This window comes from Malania oleifera, chromosome 11 (genome assembly GCF_029873635.1).
Source record: "Malania oleifera isolate guangnan ecotype guangnan chromosome 11, ASM2987363v1, whole genome shotgun sequence".
Lineage (NCBI taxonomy): Eukaryota > Viridiplantae > Streptophyta > Magnoliopsida > Santalales > Ximeniaceae > Malania > Malania oleifera.
In genome coordinates this window covers 9,160,674-9,180,322 of record NC_080427.1, presented here as the reverse complement: position 1 = coordinate 9,180,322, position 19,649 = coordinate 9,160,674, and the positions used below count along the sequence as shown (strand labels likewise).

At 35.9% G+C, this 19,649-nt stretch overlaps 1 protein-coding gene across 5 annotated transcripts in view; it reads left to right on the top strand.

Moving 5' to 3' along the window:
- Positions 1–19,649, top strand: part of LOC131168438 (E3 ubiquitin-protein ligase UPL7) — a 90,086-nt gene that overhangs the window by 19,991 nt on the left and 50,446 nt on the right. For all 5 annotated transcript variants that reach the window (XM_058127861.1, XM_058127860.1, XM_058127863.1 and 2 more), the window contains exons 4-6: positions 7,944–8,536; positions 10,972–11,964; positions 12,054–12,388. In XM_058127861.1, the coding sequence (XP_057983844.1) occupies positions 7,944–8,536; positions 10,972–11,964; positions 12,054–12,388 (1,921 nt within the window). The remainder of the gene's footprint in view (positions 1–7,943; positions 8,537–10,971; positions 11,965–12,053; positions 12,389–19,649) is intronic.

Genomic DNA, 19,649 nt, shown 5'->3' with positions numbered 1-19,649 from the left:
ATGAATAGAATGGAAATTATACAATATTAACAAGGAGCAAGCCTTAAGTCCCACTAGGATGGAGATAATGATTGAAAAATTCATCCCTGCTAACCATGGCGGGGTCACTCTGCATGGTAAAGGGGTGGATGGTTGATATGCATAAATTCTGAGGTGTCAATTGGAGGAAAATTTGCAGCATAAATTTTTTGATACGTTGGTGGGCTATGATATAAGATTTGTACATAATCGCCATTTCAAGTCCAATGATCGTAGGCATCTTCTGCAAAGAATGTTAAAAATGATGTCATGCACACGAAGTACAGCTGGAAAAGTGGGTAGATCTTAATGTTTCAAGAAGGAAAGCTCATATTGAAAATGTTTGAAGATGAAGCATTTGAATGAGGTGAGAAAGAGGGACCTGAATAAAAAGGGTGATTGCGTACACAATTCATTGGAACTCAGGAGTAGTTAGGAGGAAGAATAAATCAATAATGAGAAAGTGCATATGGTCTAGGTTTGTGCAGTTATTTATCAGAGCTTTGCAAATCCTGATTCAAGACAGCTTTCTAAATTGAATGAGCTCTTCCATCATGCTGGCACAATTATGTTTGAGGGAGTTGACAGCCCATGCATGCCTTTGTTCATATTGAAGCTGAAGCTAATATGATTTCTCAATGTGTTTTTCATTAAGTTTCAGATACAACCATTTTGGACTTGCTGGATGCAGATATTTGGTTATAGGATTAGATGTGGAGATAAAGTTACTTGTTTTGATGGGTGATGGAATTTCATTCCATCTCCATTCTAATGTTTGTGATATGCTGGCCTGCAGTATATTGTGCGGGACCATGAGAGTGTCAATATCATCTGATTTTTTATGGTTATGAGAACTTTATGACTTATGAGTTTCAAGGTTGGTTTAGCTTGTTATGAGTTGAGTTACATTCCTAGCCTGAATTAGATGCCAGAGCTTGCTTCGAGTTTTAGTTCTAGTTCTTCCCATTGAACATAATGAGCGTCAAGGTTGGTTTGGCTTGTTATGTCTTGAGTTACATTCCTAGCCTGTATTAGATGCTAGAGCTTGCTTTGAGTGTTAGTTCTAGTTCTTCCCATTCTCCTAGTCCTTCTTTTGTTTTTGTTACAGGAGAGAATTGTGATAGTCCACTCCCACTGTCTAGGTATTGCCCACTTTGGGGGCGAACCCTTTGCGGTTTTGTCCTTCCTCAAAAGGCGCCTACATAGGAGAGGGATCCAATCCCCATTTAAGCTAAGGCCTCTTCACCTCCCTGAGTGATTTGGAACTCCTCTCCACCCCAAGAACCTCAGTTTTGGGCTGTCTCCTGCTCCCACAAGGCATAGGATAGTGGGTACCACCCACGCTACCAGGACATGCCATCGTTGGCATGTGTTGTCTCCACATTTTTGGTTGGGATCCAATTCCGATACCATATGTGATAGCCCACTCCCATTGTGTAGGTATTGTCCACTTTGGGGGTGAATCCCTCACGATTTTGTCCTTCCTTAAAAGGCGCCTACACAAGAGAGGGATCCAATCTCCATATTCCAAGGCCTCTTCACCTCCCTGAGCTACGTGGGACTCGTTCCCACCCCAATAACCTCAGTTCTGGGCTGTCTTTTGCCCCCACAAGGCACAAAGCTTGGTACCTGGTGGGAGTAGGAGACAACTCAGAATTGAGGTTCTTGGCGTGGGGAGGAGTCCCACACCACTTGGGTAGATGAAGGGGCTTTGAATTTTATGAGGATTGTATGCCTCTCCTGTATAGGTGCCTTTTGAGCAAGGACAAAACTTAGGGTTTGCCCCCAAAGCGGACAATACCTACACAGTGGGAGTGGAATGTCACAAGACAATGGTAGAAGCAGTTCTTAGTGGAGAGGTCCAGCCTGGAAGAGCTTTGCATCATCTTAGAAAATAAAAAAAAAAAAATTATTATTTTAGTATTCTATTTAGGAAACAATGGTTGCATTAATTCTGGATGGTAGATCTTAAGGTTTTATTATTTATGGTGGGCTGTAATCTCTTTGGAATTTGAGAATTGAGAAATTGAGTTAATGGCTTTATTACTTTGTGTCTTAGATGTGTGTGTCCTAACAAAAGCTAACTAAGGAAACTCTTCTTTTCAACCCCCATCATAATTAATAGAGCATTTCAAAATAGCTAATTCCAGTTGCCCCTTCCTTGCTTACTTTTACCGTCATCCAAATGGTAAAAATAAAACTGGAAATGATATTAGGGATAGTTGATCAGTAAAGGTTTGGACTGTTTAACTATACAATAGAGATTGTGGGTTGGTGGAGGTTTTTGCAAGAGCCGCAGGTGATTATGGGTTCAGAGAACACGAGTAAAGGTGTGGATCTACCTTTAGGGACGCATGGTTGGTGGAGCTGGAAGGAGGTCTGTCCGGTTGTTCAGAGGTTGAAAAGAGTGGATGGTAATGTTGGAATTGTCGAGGTTCCCAAATGGTGAGCTGGAGCGGTGGTAGCTGGTAGTCCTGGTGTTTTAGGAGAAACTAATGTTTGTGAGAGGAAGTGGATAATTGCGAGTGCACCAGAGAGTGGGGTGGGTTTTGAATGAGCTGGCCCAGTGATTATTGACATCACAACATGTATGGCCCAGCTGCCAAGTTATTGGGAAATAATCCAGGGGCTTTAGAGGGAGATCTGACCCATTTGCAATTTGTTGGGCTCCCAAGGGAGCTTTTAAGGGTTTTTGAGATCTCTAATATGCACAGGACTTAGCTGGGCCAAAATTGAGAGGAATGGTGTATTCCCATGAGGGGGGTGAATTGGGTATTTAAAAAATTTCTCCTAGGTTAAATTCAAATTCCACAATCAGCGTTGCACAAACCTAGTGTCTTTCTTTGCAATCGGAAATACGACAATAATTTAACTGAGCAGATATGTAAAACAATCAATGCAATCTCAGTATTTCCCAATCATTCACAATAATAAAAATATAAACATATAAGTGCAGAAAATTAAAAGCGTAGGGAAAGAGAAGAGCGCAGACACAATATTTGTTATTGGGGATTGGCCAATACTACTTACATCCCCACCTCAAGCTCATAAGTAAGAGGATTCCACTAGTGCTCACTTTAACCGCGCAGAGCGACGCCACTTATACTCTCCTTATGGGGCGGAGATTCCCCAGCTCAATTACGGGGCTAAGCCACAACCTGTACACCTTATGAGGCGGTGTCACTTCAGCTACACTTTCCGGGCGGAGCCAAAACCCAGCAACACTTTACGGGCGGTGCCAAAACCCACACCTTACAGGATGGTGCCTCCTCTTCCAACGATCACACACTGGGAATACAACAAGATAATCAAAAATAATTTTCGTACAAATAACTGCTTCTCAAATCAAGCAGGGATGTGCAAGTTGAAGCTCTAATGCACTCACGTATGATGTAAAGATAAGCTCAATGTGAGTTTGGGTGTTTTTCTCAAAATAAATATTCCAATCTTTGAAGTAAGATATATATGATGAAAACTCAAAGATTTGAACCCTAATAAAAATTTTCTCCTAGAAACGTTTTTCAAAGAAAAAAAAAAAGAGAACCTAGGGTATTTGCTTTCAAATAATTGTTGCCCAAATAAAAATAAGAGACCTTTTCAAGCAAAGATATGTGAATGAAAATATGCTCAAGATGCTCTTAATCTACCCAAAGATTTTCTCAAAAATATATTTCAAAATAAATATAGGAGAAGCCTAGGGTATTTGCTCACAAGAAATTTTGCAATAAGGATTAGTGAGCCTTTGAAATCTTGCAATAAATGTGCAAGATTCACAGGCTATATATAGTTTACTCCCAAAAATATTTATCAAATAAAAGTTGTGGGAGAAACTATAATCTTACTCTCAAGAATGATTTTGAAAAATGTAAGCTAAGTGAGAGTAAAATGTTTTAAATGATATAATAAATGCCCAAGAAAATGATTCTTAATCAACCTTCAAATGCAATGAATTTGCAGGAGAAGGAAGCAAGAATAGATAATCAAAGCTCTCTTGGAAAGATTTTTCAAAGAAATAATGAAGAGAGTATGAATTAAGAGCTTTGGAGATGAAAATATAGCAAAATATTTTGAGAGGATTTTTGGCTAATCCATCTACTTAATTATGCTTATGAAGGGGGTATTTATAGATTTTTTTAGAAAATTTGACCGTTAGGGACATATTAGGCATTTTAAAAATTGTTTAATTAAAAATTAAACTCGTTTAGCGCTGAAAAATTAAGCCAACCCGAGAGCCTCGGTCGACTGAGCATATTGCTCGATCAGCTGACCAAGGGCGATTTCCAATCGTTCGTAGCTCGGTTGGCTGACATTTTTGGTCAGCCAGCTGAGCACCAACGGTCAGTCGGCTGAGCACATTTTGTACTCATTTCGCCGGTCGGCTGAGCGCTGAAATAAGGCCAAATAAAGAACTTGGGTCGACCGAGCAAAGTGCCGGTTGGCTGGCCAAAAAGCGTAATTCAAATTCATAGTGTTCAGTCGGTTGAGGAAGGTGAAGTTGAAAAAACGACCGGTCAACTGAACTAAATAAAAAATTAATTTTCTGGCTTAAGGTCTGGTCGGTCAACTAAGCATTTCATAAACTTATATTTTTGGCCTGTGTTGTCCTTAAAATTTGTCAAAAAGATTTTCCGTGAAAACGTTGGTTCCCTAGGGTCAGTCTATGGTCTATATTTGAGCATTTACCCACACCATGTGTGATATGCATTATTACAACCCAAATCAAAAACAAAAATGCAATACAACAAAAAACAAATGTCTTCTTCTTTTGCTCTTCAATTCGTCGTGGAATACGCCAAGTTGTATGCGCTTTAAGTCTAGTCTTGGCTTCCACTTCCCTTTACCTTATGTGTGTGCTGTACTGTAAACTTGCTCATTTACTAAATACACACATAAGATACATGTGCTTGGTCAGCATCAAAACAAGGATCGGACTCAAAAAGTCAACAAGAATGGGACTGTTTGTTCATCACAGGCTCATGTTCCAGGGGCCCAACATACAACTGAAGAAGCTGTACAGTTGGGTACACCTCAAGCCTAACATTTATTTTCAGTTGACTGGGAGAGGTGAGGCTTGTGACATGGTGGGCTTTGAAAAGGAGGGGAAGAGTAGGTCAGGTTTTGGGCAAAGCAAGCAAGCGGAGGAGACATAGCTTTGTAATGCATCCTCTCTGGCGAGAGTGGTTTATGTGAGAGGGCATTGTAAGTGGTCAGCAAGGTCTTAGATTTCGATTTTGACTAAAACTTCGAAGCTCTAAAAGTACGGAACTTTCGATTTCAATGTTAATTTCGATTTCAATTTGAAAAATTAAATGGAAATTAGTAGTAAATCATGGAATTCTTTTATGAAACTTTAGAAATGGTTAATAGACATAATAATATAAGTTTTAGGACTAATATATTAGAAATTAGATACACCTATGCTTTGTATGAGGTGGAAAAAATGTGATATAATTTGTGTATAAGATAATGTGCATTAAAATTATTCAGTTAATACAAATTAAATTCCTAAATCATTTGAATATTATTTATCATACAAATAATGATAATTTTGAGATGAATACTTAGATAAAAAATGTTGTTGCAAGTTTATTTTTTCATATAATTTCAAAATCCCTTGTAATAATCTTTTTGTTTTAATAAAAAAGAAAACATAAATTGAGAGAGAAATTTCACTTCGCTCCTAAATCTCCCATTTGAATTCTGAGGAAATTTTGTTCTATAGGTAAAATTTTGACTAGTTTTGCTAAGATTTTGAGATCCAATAAATTTCGAATGATACATTGAAATTTCAATGGAAATTATGTAAAACGGAAATCGATTGCCATTTCAATTTCAAGGGGGACGGAAATAGGAAATTTCGACAATTTTGTGGAAATTTAAGACCATGGTGGGCAGAGAGCTGAGGTAAGGGGTGGTTTGAAGTTTGAACTGATGAGAATTTCAGAGGGGGTTTTATGGAGGACAAGTGTAAGAATGCGCAGATGGAGGATGATATGATTGCTGATAGGCTGGGAAAATGGTAGCATGAGTACTAGTAACAACAAGATGGGGATGGATAGGGTGACAAAATCGACGATTGCAGGAAAGTCAGCATCTCATCAGGGGCAGAAGAGCATGGAAAAAAGGAACTCCTTAGATGTAAGGAAAGTTAAAATTTTGAAAAGATATTAGTGATGGCAGTATTTACATCAGAGTGCCTTCGACCGCATAAAAAATAGTTAACAAAGGAGGTAAGTGAGGAATTATTGAGAAGAAGAAATGGGGGATGACTATTGTTAACCTTGGTTACTTGAAAAGGAATCCTAATATTTTTTAGCTCATGTTTTCAAAAGAAATTCTTAACAGAAGAAAGATCCCTAAATATGTAGTTTCTGAAATTTTTTTGAGGGACTTGAGGACTTCCATAAAGAATGAAAAGTAAAAAATTAAAATATTTTTTATCAGTGACCCTACGTGTGGGGTTCACAGTTGGTTTTGAGCTGCAAAATGTCTGAAGTAGATTATGTAGCATTATCTCGTAATGTGTGTGATTTTTTATCAGAGTGAGGAGACTGGGTTTCATTGTTCTTGCATTGTACCTTTTCTTGGGGGTATTTTTAATCATATGTTTGGTATTTTTGGGGGAGCATTTAGTTTGTCCACATTTTGGAGAGTTTGTGTCTTCATCATTTAGGGGGATTGGCAGGGCAAATGAGGGGAAGGCTTTTTGGATGTGTGCTTTATTTTATTTATTATTTATTATTATTATTATTATTTTGCTGTTTTTTTTTTTTGTTTTTTGTTTTTGTTTTGTTTTGTTTTTTTTGTTTTTTGTTTTTTGTTTTTTTGTAGTTATAAGTTCTATTTGGTTGGAGCCCAGTGATAGAACTTTCAAGGGCTCTCAAGTACTCCTAGTTTTATATGGCATGAGGTGGTCTTCTGCACTTTGCTTTGGTGTTATGCAAAGTGGAGTTTTTTAGAGGAGCTCCTCTGAGTGACATGCAGAGAGATTTGATAGCGTTGCTAAACTAAATATTTTTTTTTTGTTTTTTTTGTTTTTTTCCAGTTTTTGTTGTTTCTTTTTTATTTTTGGGTTTTTTAGAGGATTCTTTATCCTCCTGTTTATATGTTTCTCTTTCTACTCTTAACATAAATCTTTTTTTTTTTTGTCAAAGAAAAAGAAAAAGAAGAAAGAAAAGTGTAGCTTGCGCTATGGTTCTTGAAATGGATAAATAATTAATGGAAATGAGCAAGTGTCAAAATATAAATGCATATTCTAACTTCAAAACAGCCTTTGTCTTGATATCTACTAAAAACGAACCTTATATTGAGATTGTGTATTAACCTTTTCTTTTGTTTTTATTTCTTCTTATTAATGAGCATTGTATTAAAGAAAGCAAGAAAGAAAATTGGCTGGGTGAGGTTCCTAAGTATATGCTGCTAAGTTGCTTTTGTGGAATCTTTTCAGTTTTTCGATGAAGGATCCAGGTCAATTGCGTTATTTTTCTTCTCTCTCTCTCTCTCTCTCTCTCTCTCTCTCTCTCTCTTTCTCTCTCTCTCTCTCTCTCTCTCTCTCTCTCTTCCTTTGTTATATATTTGTGGAAGAGTGGAGGGTTGGGTCCTGTTTCCATAACAAATATTAAATTATATTAACATAATCGTGTTTGTTTCATAGCCTATTCTTGTTAAATAATGTGCTTTATGGCAGTGGTTCTTTCCCAAACGAATAATGGTACAGAAATGGGGAATTTATTAGACACTGTAGGATTTAGTTATGATGCCTTGAGTTTCTTCATTGTGTTTACCCTGTTATCTATTTGTATTGCCTTCCTTTTAAGTATCGTGTCTATGTTGTGTGGCACTGGTCATTTGTTTCATTTGTTCCCTTTAATGTCCTTCAGATAAACTACTGTTGTCTTAATTGTTTGATTGTTCTTAATGTGTAGATTCAATGAAAAACTTTTGCTCTCTGGCAACGGGTACACTTGAAGAAAGAAGGACATGGACTTATCAATCACGGAAGCTGATTTTTCTGTGCTCATTTATTCTTGCACAGTGTGACTCTTTGCATCAAGAGGATCAAGGTGTTGTTACGCTTTCCTCTCTGGGAATTCGTGTGGTTGTTGCCTTAACTGATCTGAAAGGGTGGAAAAGCATTACCAATGAGGATATACAGGATGCAGATATAGCAGTGAAGGATTTAGTTCGTTTTATGGGAAGTAGAAAAAGTGGTCTATACAGTTGTATTAGAAGATACATTAACAATTTGGGTAGTTCATATTCATCAAAATTATGCAGTGTTGCCCAACTGGATGATCGATTCTTGATTACTGCAAGCGCATTAACTTTAGCTTTACGGCCATTTCATGTTTTAAACTTTGATGTAAACGACCCTGCATCCTCAGACCTGCTGTGTGCTGCGGAACAGTACTGTGTGTTTGTACTGACAATTCCTTGGCTTCTGCTAAGTTTACCATCAGTTCTTCTGCCTGCTTTGAAGCACAAGTCTGTTTTATCACCTTGCTTCCGGACTCTAGTGGTAAGATTGAATTTGAAGAAATTTCGTTTGTATATATATATCTTTTAAAGAAAAATCTTTTTAAAGTCTTCTCACAAGAAAACTGGCCTGTATTTTTGTACTAAACATGATTATGTTGGTTTACTTGAACATATTTTGTTACCTGTTTTCATAAACATACTTTATGAAATTGCTCATCCATGTCTAGTGTAGCTGATGTGATGATTAATGGGATTTATTTTTGAAGATTGGTTTTAGGAGGTGCTAATATATTTGGAGGCTTTCTTAGGTAGCTTTTGTTTGTTTTTTGTTTTAGGAAGGTGGGCAGTTCTGGTATGGGTTGGGTTTTCGCTATTTTAGTTCTCTTTTTTTTTGAGTATTTCTCTTCCTCTCTTGTTTGTACTCACTTTCTCTCTTAATATACCTTTTTTTTTTTTTTTTTGTGATAAAAAAGAATCTTTTTTTTTTTGGGTGTAAAAGGAAAAAAAAGGCCCATTAACGAGCCTAATCCGAGCCTAGTAAATGAGCCCAATAGCATGTAACTGAGGTACTCATGAGCCAAAACCTTCTGAGCCTGTTTGTGTTCAGGTTCAAAAAATTTATTGGATGAGCCTTGAAATTGGGCTTGAGAATTGCTTATTTATATTGAATGATTGAAATGAGCTCTTACTGAGTGGAGCTCCCAAATGGCCAAATCTCTCCTGAGCGGCTTGGGTCTTTTGTGGCCCAACAAAGCGCATAATACAAAGTATGCAAACCTCAGCTGAAAAAGCATAAAAGGTGCACCTTCTATGCGAGTGTGTAACCCTTAACATAAATTATTATTATTTTTTATTTTGAGAGTTTGGTATTCTAAAGAGTCCTCAAGGCATTTTAGGCATGCCTCGTCTTAAGGCGAGCCTTGATTTTGCCTTCAAAACATTGATAACTAACCATGCCTCAAGTACAAAAATTTTCCAGTCAACAACTAGGGTTTGGTCCCTTGATGAAATTTCAATTGACTTTGAACATGTGGAGGAAACCTTTCTTCTTGTAACTATGCTGAAATCAGCTTTCTTAATACCTTCTTGGTTTACTAGGTTTGTGTAGTGGCTCTCTGCACATATAGAAATGATTGCGATTGACAGACATGGTTCTTTAGCATTTAGAAGCAATATGGTATTTCTTTATTCTACAGAAAGATGAAATTAAGTGAAATAGGTATGCTATTGCTAGTCATATATTATGATTGTGGCTGCGTCAATTATCTGTAAATAAGTCCTATATCATTTTACCTCCTGATTTCATAAATTTCCTACATGTAAACTTAATGTGTCACTCTTTCCTCTAACTGAAGCTTGTAAAAGTGCGCTTGTATATGTTGTCAGTTTTCTGTTTCTATTGTCGATTTTCAACTATTTGCGAAAAAACTGAAAACCAGATTTTTATGGTTTCAACTGTTTTGGCAACCTGTTGCTAGAAATTTTAATACCCAGAAATAGTTTTTTTTTTTTTGGATTAAATAATTCATTTTATACACTTTAAAATTAAAATTAAAATAAAATGATCATATGAATTTAAATATAATTTAAATAAAAATATACATGCATTTTAAAAAATAATAATAATAAAGCCAATTACAAAATATTTTTACTATTTTTCAATTGTCATGTACAATAAAATTTCTTATTGTAAAGTAAAATTTGAAAGCATAAAAATTCAGTAAAGTAATTATAATAAGGTGAGATATGCCTATCTCTATCTCACACCAAATCAGGTTATTAACAAACAATAAATCTAGCAAGGGGGATCAACAAGTAATAAAAAAGCAATTTTCTATTTTTCTATAAGAATTTGGTTTGGGGGACTGGTTGAATTTCTTCATCACATGATTTGAAGAAATATTTTGAATCTATGTCGAATTGGTAGGTACATCTATTGATCAAGTGAATTTCGTTTTGATGGGGGTCAATTCAATAAAAGAAAAAAGTAAGGGTCAATCTTGATCCTGAAACAATTCATTGCAATGAGATTGGATAAATATCACTAAATCCTTTTACCCTACCCTAGATCCCTACCCTAGACTTTTTGGGTAAATCAAATTTCTCGTTTTGACTCTCGGACCCTGCATACGCGAGAGCTTTGTGCACTGGGCTGTCTTTTATTTATTTATTATTATTTTATTTATATATATATATATATATATATCAAACAGCTCCTAAGCTGGTGAGCACAGAGTTGGTTCTGTACATTATCACCTTTGACTATTGTATCACCTCAATGTGCATTGTATCATTTTTATGTTATTTTTATCAGTATACAATTTATATTGAAGTCCGGATTTATGTTCTATTATAAATCACTCTAGTAAGTGCTTTTCTCTCTCTCTCTCTCTCTCTCTCTTTCCATTGAGCTTTGAACCGTTGCAAATGCTAAAATTTGTGGGGTACTGATTAAGCAATGGCAGGTGATGGCAGATCTTCAAGGATAAAATCTTAGCAGATATGTCAAAGATGGAACAGTTGAAAGTACCTTCTTGCTCCAAAGTGGTGCCGCATGTTGGTTGGGCTCTTGCGAACATCATATGCTTGGTGACAGAGAGTGAGATCAATTCTTTAGATCCCAGACGGTTCACTCAATCTGTGGATTATGCATCATATGTTCAGGTTGTTATCATTTATGCAGAGAGCTTTCTGGCTTGGCTTGAGAACGTTGGATGGACAAGAAACGAGAACCAAGAACTGCTATTTGCTATTGGAAGTTCTGCAGAACCCATTGATGTTATTATGCATGAGACAGACACAACTTACAGGCCCTTAAAGGTCTCATACATCGACCTATTTAGGCCTATTTGTGAGCAGTGGCATCTTAGTAAACTTTTGGCAGTCTTGAAGCAAGATGCTTGCATTCATGATGCTGATACTTTGCCAGACCCAAATCTGGAAGTGAAGTTGGAACTTCTTGATATTGCTTATTTTTATTCTTACATGCTTAGAATTTTTTCACTCTTGAATCCTGCAGTCGGATCGCTGCCTGTTCTTAACATGCTATCTTTTACTCCTGGATTTCTTGTCGATCTTTGGGGAGCCCTGGAAAGTTCACTTTTCCCTTCAAATGCTCATACTTCTGAGGAGGGTATTTGCTCAAGTAAGATTTCAGAGAACAAAAGTAGTGGGGCTTTTGTGAAAAAGCAAAAATGGGCCACTAAGGATGGAGGTAATAAGTTTGTCTCAGTTTTGCATAAAATCACTGGTAGGTCCCTAGTGGATTTTGATAGTACAGACTCAATAAACAGTCAACCTATGCCCAGCTGCAGTGGTGAGGATTCTTGTGATGTGTGGGATATAGAGTCTTTCAGGCATGGTGTGCAGGGTATTTCAAAAGATATATCATGTCAGCTTCATCTGTTTTGCGCCACCTATTCGCACCTGCTGTTGGTTCTTGATGACATAGAATTCTATGAAAAACAGGTAAATGATGCTAGGTTTTTCCTAACCATTTGGAGATCAATAGCTGTTTTGAATGATAATTATTCAAGTATTTCATGATATTGAGCTAGGTCCCATTCACACTGGAGCAGCAACGAAGAATCACATCAATGCTTAACACACTGGTTTATAATGGCTTGTCCAATGGTAGTTGTGAACAGAATAAAACCCTTATGGATGCTGCGGTTAGATGTCTACATTTGTTGTATGAAAGGGATTGCAGGCACCAGTTTTGTCCCCCTGCACTATGGCTTTCACCTGCTATAAAGAGTCGTCCCCCAATTGCTGCTGCTGCCAGAACTCATGAAATTTTTTCCGCTAATTTAGTGTTGGATGATGGTGTGACCATTCCAAGCATGGGTTCTGTTATAACTACAACTCCTCATGTATTTCCATTTGATGAAAGGTGAGGTATACCCTTGCAAGATATAACACTCATTTGTTCACACACGTGTCAGCTATCATGCTGTACTGTTGTTTTAAGTTACCTTGTGCACATCAAATTCTTGCACTTGCGGAAACTCCAAGTAACACATATCACAGAAAATAGAAAAAATGAGCAAGTGGAATGCAAAAGGTTTTGGCTTGATTTTTTTTTTTAAAAATTTTTTAGAGGTACTTATTATTATTATTTTTTCCGATCCATCTCTTGCTGATTTCATTCAAATAGTCAAAATTTTTAATGATAGTTACTCATTTTCACTGATTTTTGCAATAATAGCCTTTTCTAGCATTTTTTTTTCTCCTCGACGTTTTCTTGATGACAAGATTAACTAAACACAGTCAAAGTGGAGGCATCCTCATTAACAAATAAATCAAACTTATGCATTGCCAAATCTTGGGAGTTTGGCACCTTAATGCATGTACTAAAAGATGCCTGCAATAAGACCTGCAGTTTCTCTAATGGTGCTGCAGTATCTTCAGGGACCCCTACACAGTTCGTAAGTATATACTGGTCAACATGTCTCGAGTGTTGCATGTGATTGCAAGTTAATAATTTTAATTAAGACATTTAGATAATTCTAGTATACTCTAGATTTTTTAAAAAGAAAATTGATAAATTCATGTCATAATCTAGGTTTGTAAGTTAAAATATGTTTCTCAAAGTATTTTAAAAGCTAATATTAATTTGCAGTTAAAAAATATGGATACAGATACATAATACTCCAATGATAAAGTTAAAAAAAATGCTTAAAGAGTGTCCAAGAAATGCTTCAAAGTGTTGGAGAAGTGTCGCATATACCAGTACATTTTTAAAATTTTAAGCATGTTTATGAAATGCTGGATTCGTATTTGAGAAGGCCCAGCAAAGTTGTTATCGTTACAAATACGACACAAATATGATAGCCATAAAGGAGTAACGAGGCTATAAAATTTAAAATAATTAAAACATGATATCTATACCAAATAATACTATAATTATATTTTTTGAATCAAATTTCTGAGAAATATTGAACACATATTTACCTGAACTTATGGAACGTGATTTTAATTCTTATTTTAAACCAATTTGTAATCCCTTATTATATTCATGTATATCTTGATTTGATATTTATATATATTTATTAACGTATTACATTGTTCTTAGAATTAACATTTTAAAATAAAAAATTATGTACATATACAATGATTATCCCTTGGTAAAGCATATTGTCTCTGATAATAAAACAAGGTGTGCTGGAGTTAAGAGGTTTGAAGCTTTAGTAACAAAAGTGTAGGTATTGAAGGGGTGTGTTTCCAATGTTGTAAATTTGTAATTGTGAGTAGCATCATGAATTTTATAGGCTATTATGCTATTTTCCTGTCATTTAAAATATTGATGCTTAATTCTTCCTTAAAAAAACATAAGAGTGAATCCTTGTTGACATGAAAGAAAGTTAAATAAAGTGAGCATTAGGCCAGTAGATATAAATATAATAGGTTATTAAAATAGTTATGTAGATACAACTTTTCAAAACACACATTTGTGCATAATAGGTTGTTATGTGATGAATGTATTGGGTATTTAGAAAAAATTAAAGGTATTATTATCTAAAATGATGCTTTTTGACTAAACATGCAAAATATGTCTTTTTACAAAAAAAATAAAAATTGGTTAATTAATTTTATAAGATGCTCGTGTGCTGTATGTGGAATTTTCAATTTATAGAATTTTTTTTTAAAAATTTTTTGAATGGATATGATGAAACTAAAATTTTCATGTAAAAATACGAGTATTTCTTTCCATCCAAATTCCCAATAACTGCGAAGTTCCCACAAGTCCACAAAACCAAACATCTCTGCTCTTCCCTGATCCTGTAAAAGACTTATGTGATAAATCCTCCATCATACTCAGACAACCTAATTCTCCTTGAAAGGCCAAACAACTTATTCCAAATTCCTTTAGATAAAGATCAAAGAAAAAATAGATGTGCTGCGGATCCCGAGCTCTCAAGACACTAGAAACAAACATCTGGATATAATGCCTTCGAGGGTCTCCTACTCTGCAATATACTGTTGGTGTTAATTCCATTAAGGAAAACCAACCAAATCAAGGCCTTTGCTTAATGTGTGGTTCTCGGTAGTTGTTAATGGGGAACCTAAGTCTTGGTTTAGGGCTTCAAGAGGTATTGGACAAGTTGATCCACTCTCCTCCTTTTTGTTTGTCCTAGTAGCTGATGTTTTGAGTAGGATGGTGGATGGGGCTGTGGATTGGGGGTTGGTGAAAGGGTTGGAAGTGGGGAGAGAGGGAGTGGTGAATGAGGATAAATATTCCATGCATGGAATAAATAAGTGTCATAAAATTTAGTCTTTAAATTTTCACAGAATTTTTCAAAGTTCTGCAGCTTCTGCTTTCCACCACCTTTGCTTCAAAATGGGTGTCAATTTCCATCTTACAAAATTTCTCTCCAAATTTTCATGATTTTTCCAAAATTTATTTATTTATTTATTGCATATGAGAAATATTTCATTAATGACTGAAAATGGTACAATACGAAAGGACGAGGTGTCCTTAAATAAGAAAGATTAACAAACAAGAAGGTACAGTTGGTTTGCCTTTCAATCCCCTTGAAGGTCAGGCGGAGAAAAACCCTGAAGAACCCAAATGAGTGAGCCAAAAGAAAGGCTAAGAGCATCACACTATTACATAGTGTAGAAGGAGGAGTTTACGAGCCTAGTTCTTGCATTCCTGTCAGTCCAAAGAGTCCAAAGGATAGCAAAAACTGCACTGCTCCATAATATGTGGCCATTTTTGCTTGAGCCAAAACCCTGATGCCTAATGAGCAAGAGATCTCCCACATTCCGAGGTGCCACCCAAGCTTCACCAAAAGCAAGTGGGCAGAGCATTCCAAAGATGAGTAGCCACATGACAGTGGAGGAAAAGATGAGCATTTGTCCAAAATTTATGGAAATCTTAAAATTTCAGTGAAATTTGCAAGAATTTAAATACAGAATAAAGTTTCCTTGAAATTGAAATTGAGATTCAAAACTGTCTAAATTTAAATTTCTTTCTTATTAGTTCTATTTTTTTTCTCTTTAATTGAAAACTAAAGATTATTACAAGACAGATATGACTAATGGCTTTAAGAATTTTGAAATTTTATGAAAATTTGGACTTGTATATTTACTAGAACAATTTGTTCGACCTTTTATCTCTGAAATAATTTTATTTGCATAATGACTAATATTTAACTCAATTATGAATTTCATGTACTCCAAAATCCTGTCGTTGTTATATTTTATTTACAGCATTTTTGTTCTAAATTTTGCATTATTATGTCACTTATGTCTATTAAAGTTTTTTAATGTTCATAAAAAATTCCATGCTTTACTACTAGTTTGCATAGTTTTTTATTATCAGAATTGATATTGATATTTCTATCAAAATTTCAGTATTTTTTGTGCCTTGAAATGTAACTGAACTCTAAATTTAAAATCTTTGTGACAAAGTGTCTCCTAGGCATAAACCACAGGTTTGTAGAAGTGCTTCAGGGATGTATTCATAATAGATTGGATGGCATGATATTTTTGTCCATCTTTTGGAAAATTGAGGGGAATGAACATGTCTCAGATGAAGGACCATTCAATCCTGCCATATGCCTTTCCCACGCTGATTTTGATAATTAGCCACTCCATTTTGCTTTTTTTTTTTTTCCTTTTTATTCCTCCTCTTCAGTGTGTATGAGTTCCTGGACTATGATGAAGTAGATCATCATTTGCCCTTTTGGGGCAAAGCTAGCTTGGAAAGGAGCAACGAGTTGGCTGAGGAAAGGATGAAGATGTAACGCTGGAATCTTAGTGACAATTTGTAAATGTTGCCCATTGTGGTCTACCCATTCTTTGGACACCGCATACGGAAGCTTTGTGCTCTGGTCTTTTTTTTTTCGTCGCACAAAATAATTGGTTGAAAGATGATTGACCATTTCAGGATTTTGATTTGTAAGGATAAGTCAGACAATAGTATTTTTGATAATTTCAAATAACATATCATCTTTTGTAGCAAGATAGATACACCCCACCAAACCCATATAATCTCGTGGAGCAAGATATATATATATATATTTTGGATAAACAAAGAAATTTTATTTGGTAGGGTAGAATGCACAAGAAAATATAACAAAAATGAAAAAGCAGGGAGAAAAAAATCCTCCCTTTACATCAGAAGATAATAATTATAAATTTCAGAGTCTAAGTTCAAAGCCAAATTCGATGCTATTGAGCCAACCAGTCCCGTTGCATATCTTCCAAAGAGATGTAGCGAAAAAGTCCATTTGCTGACACCCACAATGATGAAGGATAAGTCACTCTACTCCAAAGCAAGTTATTAGACATAGCCACTCCTTTGAAAATTCTAGCATTCCTTTCCATCCAAACGCACCAAATTATTGCCATAATAGAGCATCGCCATAAAGCTTTCCTATCCTTTGCTTTACCAAAGCCTCTAAACGTGATGGTACTAAATGCCTTCAATGTGAATGGACAAACCCAGTTCTCACCAAATATACCAAATAATTTATTCCAAATAGCCATTGTGCAAGGACAATGAAAAAACAAATGTGCACAAATATCTGGTGATGGGACTTTATTGGGTCTTCTCTTTTGAAGCAAGTCATTGGTATTAATTCTTTCAAGTAGTGCAGTCCAAATGAAAGCTTTTATTTTCAAGGGAGCTTTGGCTTTCCAAATCTATAGATATAGAGCAAATTTATCCACGATAGGGTCATGAGTCAAATAAGAGAAAAAAGGATTTACAAGAGAATTCCCTAGAAGTGTCTAAGCTCCAAACCCTTTTGTCACTCCCCAAATAAGTATGAAAAGAATCAAGCAGCCTAGTCAAAAGGGCCAACTCATTGATCTCTCTCTCTCATTAAGATTTCTCCCAAAATGGAAATTCCATGAATGTATTTCTCGATGCGGAAGAAGAAAAGCGGAAATGGGGTTATCATTGAGATTTGGTATACGAAAAAGATGAGGGAATTTAATAGACAAAGGCATATTCCCGACCCAGTGGTCTTCCCCAAAACAAATTTGCTCCCCATTTCCCCCTGAATACTGAACTTTAGAAAGGAAATAATGTTAAAGCTGAGATACAAACTTCCAAGGACTCAAATAAGTAATATTATTTCCCACTCGAGCATCCACCCATTTTGTGGTATTCCAGATTTACTTCGAATTATCTTATGCCAAAGAGAATTAGATTCTAAAGGAAAGTGCCATAACCATTTCCCCACCAACGAGATGTTTTTTCAAACTACCCAGACCTAAGCCTCCCTCCCTTTTAGGCCTACACAGAGTCTCCCACCCTACAAGATGATCTCTTCTACCCTCTTCCCCTGTTGCCCTTAAGAAATCCTTCATTAGCTTCTCCAGCCTTTGTGCCAATCTCACAGGGATTCCAAACAGAGAAAAGTAATAAAAGGGTATGAAATATAAGCAAGCATGAATGAGGGTAATACGCTCCCTTGAGTGAAGAATGCTCCTTTCCAACTCCCCAATCTCCTAGCTAAACTTTTGAAAATTGGGTCTTAGAACTTAGAAGGAGTCAGCATTAGGATTACCACACTAATACCTAGACCCACCAGACCACTCATAGAAAAATTAATTTTCAGCCCAGATGCTTTTTCATAGATCTGTAAGATAGTCAATTTTCACCCATTTTGGAGCAAGATAGATAAACCCCACCAAACCCCCTCCTCCTCCCATCCCTCCCTCCCCAAAAATGGAAGTAAAAATACAAGAAGAATGCATGCTATAGAAGATAAGGTTGGATGTGTTAGCTTTTGCACCATGGCGTGCATCTAGATTTTAAGACCAAGGGCAGCTAAGCAAAATATGCATAATATTTCTTAGTATAATTTATACAATCTCTATAAATGATCATTGCTTATCAAAAAAAGAAAAAGAAAAAGAGGATTGTGAGAAAATAAACCAAGCATTGCTTTACCTTTGGCTAGGTTTACCATGGATCTACCTTTTCTGTGTTTGAGGATGCAGTTCCATTGGAACTAGATTTTGATACAGCATACATGTTTATCCACAATTCAGAAAACCACCTCTGCTCAATAAGGGAATTAAGTGCTATAATTCTTTTGGATCATATGTCTTTTGCATCAGAAGGTCCATAGGCACCAGCCATGTGAAGTGATTCACTTCCATCACCATTCTTCAGTTCTAGTGTCTCCTCTAATTCATTGTCCACATACAAGTTCATTCGTGTTCAGTGTGTGCTATATGCCCTGCTCTTCCACAATCAATGTTTGATAACTATTGTCTTTGAACAAAGTTGAGGAAGTTTGAGTTCTAATTTCCAAATAATGGTGGTTAAATTTAAACACAGTTGGTCTACTACTTGCAGCATTAGTGTTTTTTCCTCACCTCATTAAGCCCCTTTGGGGTGTTTTGGAGGAGAAAGCTGTTCAAGAAAACCTGCTCTAAAATTCTTCTCTATTCTTACTGCTGTTTAAAAGCTTGATCAGCATACAAGTGATGACAAATTGTGGCGTGAGCTGATTTAAATCGAGGAAGACTTTGGCATGGGTCTTCAGGATTTCTTTGCACAAACTTTTTTGCTCATCAAATGTTTTGATGTCCTTCCATTTATGTTCTTTTTCCATAGTAGTCTCTTGATTAACTTGCTGATCCTGGTGTCATATAATAATCAATAGTTGCTCCCCTACCTCATGAAAACTTTCATCAAATTTGGACCCAAGGTTCCAAACCATCTTTATTATATCAAATCTGACATGCCTTGTCATACAAAACAAAACTTCTCCCATCAGCAGGTAGTCTATTTTAAGAAAGGCTTGGGGCTTGCAAACAAATTTAATGGTAAGAATGGTAGCTTTACTTTTTCACACACCGCACCTTTTCGATTTTGCATCCATATTTAGACTACATGTACTCTTCCATTTTTTAAAGATATTTCCTCCCACACTCTTCTGGGTCATGATCCTGGTTATTGCATACATTCTTCTTGACCTTGCTTATGAGTTATAGTGTTCCTCATCTTCTATCTACCTTTTACCTTTACATTTTCTTTAATTTCCACTTCTCTAATCCATTTAAATTAAGACTATTTTCTTTGATGACTTTTCTACAGCTACTATTACTCTACAACCTCATTAGTTTTCTCCTCTATCATTTTTGTTTTTCCTTTTAGGTACATATATGTATGTTTCTTTAAATGT